General features: G+C 45.4%; 1 protein-coding gene across 2 annotated transcripts in view; it reads right to left on the reverse strand.

Annotated features, from left to right (window-relative positions):
- Window positions 1–5,063, reverse strand: part of ezh2 (enhancer of zeste 2 polycomb repressive complex 2 subunit) — a 15,088-nt gene extending 10,025 nt beyond the window's left edge. For both annotated transcript variants that reach the window (XM_016666361.1, XM_007542611.2), the window contains exons 1-6: window positions 4,157–5,063; window positions 1,274–1,397; window positions 1,074–1,202; window positions 880–999; window positions 689–809; window positions 292–471 (exon numbers count right to left, since the gene is read on the reverse strand). In XM_016666361.1, coding sequence (XP_016521847.1) covers window positions 292–471; window positions 689–809; window positions 880–999; window positions 1,074–1,202; window positions 1,274–1,390 — 667 coding nt within the window. In that variant the 5' untranslated portion in view covers window positions 1,391–1,397; window positions 4,157–5,063. The remainder of the gene's footprint in view (window positions 1–291; window positions 472–688; window positions 810–879; window positions 1,000–1,073; window positions 1,203–1,273; window positions 1,398–4,156) is intronic.
- Window positions 5,064–5,821: the final 758 nt, after the last annotated feature.

A 5,821-nucleotide genomic window follows, 5' to 3' on the forward strand; every position in this document is an offset into this window, starting at 1 on the left:
TGGCTGAAAGGGGCCGACTGGATAAACACGTCTGATTGGCTGAAAGTGGCCGACTGGATAAAGTGTCTGATTGGCTGAAAGGGGCCGACTGGATAAGACTGGATAAACGCATCTGATTGGCTGAAAGTGGCCGACTGGATAAGACTGGATAAACGCATCTGATTGGCTGAAAGGGGCCGACTGGATAAACACGTCTGATTGGCTGAAAGTGGCCGACTGGATAAAGTGTCTGATTGGCTGAAAGGGGCCGACTGGATAAAGTGTCTGATTGGCTGAAAGTGGCCGACTCGCCTTCGTTGCCGACATGTCTGTCCTTGCTGCCGTCCTCCGGCTGATCCTTGCCGTCACACGTCTCCATCTTCTCCACCTTGAAGTCCTGCTCTTCCTCCTCCTCGTCATCCTCGTTGTCGCTGTACTGAACCATCGAGTTGACCAACTCCACGAAGATCTCGTCGTTGATGAAGCCGCATTCTGAAAACCAGCGAGAGAAAAACTTCAGACATTTCTTTATGTTGCCTCTGAATGCATGTGAACGCCAAGCGGACCAGAGACCGCTCCAAGAGCAGGAAGTGGACCACAGCGCAGGGCATTCTGGGTTCTGAATGTCTTCACGCCTGGACCGACAGAGGAGACGATCCGGCCGTTTAAAGCGGACCAGATGAAGGTTCTGTGAAGACGAGCCGCTCACCTCGGTCTCCATGGACTTTTCCGTCGTAGTTCTTGATCAGCTCCTCTATGAAGGTGCCGTCCTGGTCCAGGATCTCGTCTCCCATGTAGGGGATGTTGTGCAGCACCGTCTCGTCCTCCACCTGAAGGAGAGCCAGAGTTACAGACGGCCGAGGAGGAAACGGCACCGTGACCACAGGAAGCTGCTCGCACCATGAAGTTCTGCTGCAGCGGCGACCAGGAGTACATGACCGGAACCGAGGCCACGGCGTTCAGCGTCTTCAGGGGGATCACCTGCCGCGGGAACTCAGAGAAGCCGCTCTCCACGGTGCACTGGGGGAAGAGCAGAGCAGGACGTCAGGGTCAAGGTCGGGTCGGCGTTCGCCATCAGCAGGAAGGCGGCTCACCTCTCTGGAGGCGCGCAGCGAGCTGACCGACGTCATGATGTGGACCGGCTGGATCCGCCGCGTCTTCCACTCCTGGTTCAGAGTGTCCGTCCGCTCCACGATCTTCTGACGGTTGGAGTTGAACATGCTCTGCAGCAGAGGTGGTTATCAATAACCTGCCTGAATCCCTCTAGAGGTCAGAGGTCAGAGTGTGAACCCACCTTGACCTCGTCGGCCCGTCTGAAGCGTTTCTGCTGCCGGAGCCTCATGTACTCAGACTTCACCCTCCTCTTCCAGCAGGCTGGACCTTTGTCCGAACGCTTCCCTGTCAGCACCATGATCACCCTGCACACACACACACACACACACACACACACACACACACACACACACACACACACACAACCACACACACACACTTCACATTTACTAAAGACAGGAAAACAGCTGTTCACATGGGCTTTGAAAACATCTCGTCATATTAAAAGCCCCAAATTCCTCTGATGAAGTTGCAGTTTTAGTTTTTAACTTGGTTCAAAAGGGCAGGATCTCCTGCAGCAGTCAGCGCTGCAACGAATACCAGGAGGCCTCTGACTGAAGACTGTTGCTGTATTAGTTTCAGCAAAGACAATATCCCATCAGATGGATGAACCCATCAGATGTTAGCTAGCTCCGCTAATCCACCTCGTTTGCTTTTGCTGAGTCGGTTCAATCAGCGTCACTTAATGTCTGCAGATCGGAGGAACTGCTACCGACAGACGCCAGCTTGGTCTAGTTGGTTTACCGTTTATAACGTCTGCGTCTTATTCTGTTTTTATATTCATTATCTTGGTTTTATCCGTCACAGCACTTTGGGTAAACATATTGTTTCTTTTTTTTATGCGCTTTATAAATAAAATGGATTAGAACGTCAGAGATTCCCATCAGCACCAAGATAACGAACATCTGATGTTTTTCTAGACTGAAGTTTGTCTAATAAACCTGAATACTCCAACATAGAGAAAAGCTAAACAAGAATTAAAGTCACTTCTGTTGATTCTTCACAACTGTTTGTAATGCGGTTTTATTTTATATGTGGAAAAAAATACAAACTAAAATAAAAAAAATAAAAAATCAAACATGCTGCATTGAAGAGTCTGAAAAGATGGGAGTTTCCAGTTTTGATTAATTAAACAGAATAAAATTAAATAAAAATACATCATATTCAGCTTTTATTTTCATTTTAAAAATAAACATGAAGTCTGTTTACAGTGCTTTAAAACGGGTTTCTCAGTTTCAGATTTAAATTTAGCAGTTTGCTCCAATATCAAACACTCCGCACTAATGAGAAGTGTAGCAGGAAGTGTCGACTTATTTCAGGACGTTTCCTGCCACGTGTTTCTGCAGGAGCCACAGATAAACTGAAGAGTCGCTGCCCAACATAAAAAGGTTCATTTTGTTTTTTCCAAGAGCAGACCGGTGTTTTTACAAATGCAAGCAGCTGATTAACTGAACTTTGACCTTTGAGGCGTTGAAAATGAGGATTCATGGATGCAGAGAGGAGGAAGTTCAAACCATCTTTTCTGTCCTTCATAATGACAAAGGATCACATCCCCTACTCCAACATCTTTCTAACTATACGGACAGGTGGAGGTTTAAAGTAAAGGATGTGGATTAGCAGCGCCGGCTAACAGCTGGACATGTTACTGTGGAATATCGTCTCTGCTGCCTGGATGATGAGATGTTCAGGCGTCTTCGTCTGATTCAGTGCAATACCAACTGCTACTGGAGATCCGTTCTGCCCACGGCATCACAATCCTTAACGACTGAAGATATTTGGAACATTTGAGTTATGAGATTTTATTTTGGGATAAATATGTTTGAATGAAAAAGGCAAAGTCACTCAAAAGTCAAGAGATCTGCAGAAACTCAAAACAGCTGAAGAAGGCAGGTGAGTCAAAGAGGTTCATGATGACAGATGAACCTATAATAATTCAATTTCTAACAATATTAAAGCAACTACATGGTTTCCTACCATGATGCACCTACAGGAAATAATTACCCAGTTAAACTTAAATACTCACTTTAAAAACCAGTTTAACAACAAATCAAACTGGAGATAAACTGGTATGCAGTTTTTCATTTAAAAATAAAAAATTCAGTTGATTTCTGAACCATTCATGATGTCACATCAAATTTTACTGTGAATTTACAATTAATACATTTCTATTTCATTAAAACAACAACATGTAAACACCACCCTGAATGTGGTGTTTCTAACCTCTAAAGAGCTTTAAAATGCTTAATGTTGATGAATTAAAATGTTAAAATCAAACTTATTTACTGTCTTCAGTAGAAACTGCTGTAACGTGACTTGATGCCATAAACTGGTTTTCCTTGGACAGGAAACTAATTTTACCAATGTCAATATCTGAACTTAACTGCATTGATTAATATCTAAGACTGAATCAGAATGTGTGAAATTACAGTCGGTTATTAATTATTTCCCCTATATGATCATTACTATGAACCAGGATCTTGATCATTTCTTTAAGCATGATGGTTATTTACCAGTCGGTTGAAAGTGGCTGGCCGACATGTTTTTACTGACTTACATGCATCATTATTACAGGCTGATCTGCCTCACACAGGTCGAAAGTAAAGAAAATAAGGACTTATTTCTCACAGCTACAGCTGACTGAAATAACCAAACTCTACAAAAGACATTTCTGACCGTCCGCTGAGGTGAAAAGTAACTAAAATTGGGCCAACCTGTCAGATAGTTTCAAGGTGAACTTTCCAAACAAAACCAGGAAGCTTTAGCTGGCAGATATCGTGCTCAGTGCCCCCTAAAAATATGGTTTCCTTTCTTTGCGAACAACTTAAAGAAGTTAAATACAGTAAAGTGAAGTTAAATCAGGATGTTAATATATTTCACCCAACTCTACAGTGTATGTGTACGTTTTTCTGGATAATTAAATACTAGGGTACCAATTTGTCTCGAACACCCCGACGTGCTAACTAGCAGTTGGTCAGTTAACAAAGCACCAAGAAGAACCTGGGCCGTTTGGACCTCATGAAACACGGCAGAAACAAACAAAACCAGCACTGACAGCTCCTCTCACCTGGACGACAGGCTCTGGCCTCATTCAACGCAGTGATTCCAGGTAACCACGACGAACACTGGGAGAGCGGTTCTTTGTGTGGGAGCTTAGCCGAAGCGTTAGCTCCGCAGCTAGTTAGCAGTTAGCTCAGCAGGAGGCAGCGATTCTAAGCGCGACAGCCGGCTTTACAGAACCGACCGTCCGTTAAACGGTAAAAGCCTCCGTTCCCACGCCTCAATGTGGACCTTTTGCGATAACACTAATACTTGTTTTGACGGACCCTGCTGTCATTTGACTCCGTCTTTTCTGAAATCAAACAGTTTATTTTCAATATTTCCGCCTGGACGCGGAGCAGGTTCAAACTGTCCACAGTCTCGCACTCGCCGCCCACTCCGGCTGCAGCAGAGTCAAGAGGCGCCAAACGTTTCGACCAATCACTGAAGCCGATGTTTGGGTCTCAGAGTGTGGTGTCCTGTGATAGGCCAGGGTAACCTACATTGTATCCAATAGCAGTTTGAGATAAAACGGAGGCCCTGTAGCGGGGACATGCGGACAGGTTTCCTTTGTTCTCACATTTGTCAATGTAAAATTATAAATTCAGCTGACAGTAGCCTGTTTGATAATCAAATCAACTACAATTTCTTAAACAATCCACAATTATTTAGGTTATGTTGTTGGTAGATTTCTACCCATCTGTGTTAACTGTTATTATCCACAGATGGAAAGTAACTGTGCTTGTAAAAACTCATGGCGGCCTTAGAAATGCAGTGACGCTTCTTCCTCATCCACCTGCTGCCCTCTGACAGCTCAGCCGGGAGCTTCAGCAGATGTAAAAACGCCGCTTTCCGCAGGAAGGTCAGTCGGTAAATGATAAACATCATGAAACCGTCCCGTTACCAACCCAAAAGGCTAAAACACTCTGCTTTAAACAGTTTGTTAGTGGACTGAGGCTCAGCAACAGAAACTGTCAGCCGGAAGAGGGTCGACGAGTTTATTAAGCCACACCTCCTCGAAAAGCTATTGGCTTAAGTCATTATGACGTTTCATGTTGCGTTCACGTTATCATGTAAGAGTGGGTAAAGTTAAAACACAAGCGCATCAACGAAAGTTACTGCTGTAACTACGGTTCTATGAATCCCGGATGACCGCCAGAGGCGGTGCTTCAAGCACTGAATGATCATTCTTGCGCATGCGCAGGTCGAGTACTAATGACAACAATGTCACCTGTGACCTGCCGGGGACCCACGTGACTCTATATAGTCACATGACACCCGGCGTTCAATCCCTCCACCTTCTCGCGAAGAGCAAGGATTCCGAGGGACCAAGCACTCTGGCGGTCATCCGGGATTCATAGAACCGTAGTTACAGCAGTAACTTTGGTTCTATTTCATCCCTACTGACCGCCAGAGGCGGTGCTTCAAGCACTGGATGACTCATAACAACAAGGTCACGAGGAATAGGCAACATCCAAGGGATAACCACCGCACTACCCACCTCAATGTGATGTAGGGGCGTGCTGCTCCAGAATTCCTTGAAGGGGATGGGGCGCAGCCACATTCACCCTGTAAAACCGAGTAAAGGTACTAGCCGACTTCCAGGAGGCAGCACGGCATATAACGTCCAACGGTACCCCAGTCATAGCTGCAAACGAGGTCGACATTCCCCTGGTAGAGTGGCACCTCACGC

This window comes from Poecilia formosa, unplaced genomic scaffold (genome assembly GCF_000485575.1).
Source record: "Poecilia formosa unplaced genomic scaffold, Poecilia_formosa-5.1.2 Scaffold713, whole genome shotgun sequence".
Classification (NCBI taxonomy): Eukaryota; Metazoa; Chordata; class Actinopteri; order Cyprinodontiformes; family Poeciliidae; genus Poecilia; species Poecilia formosa.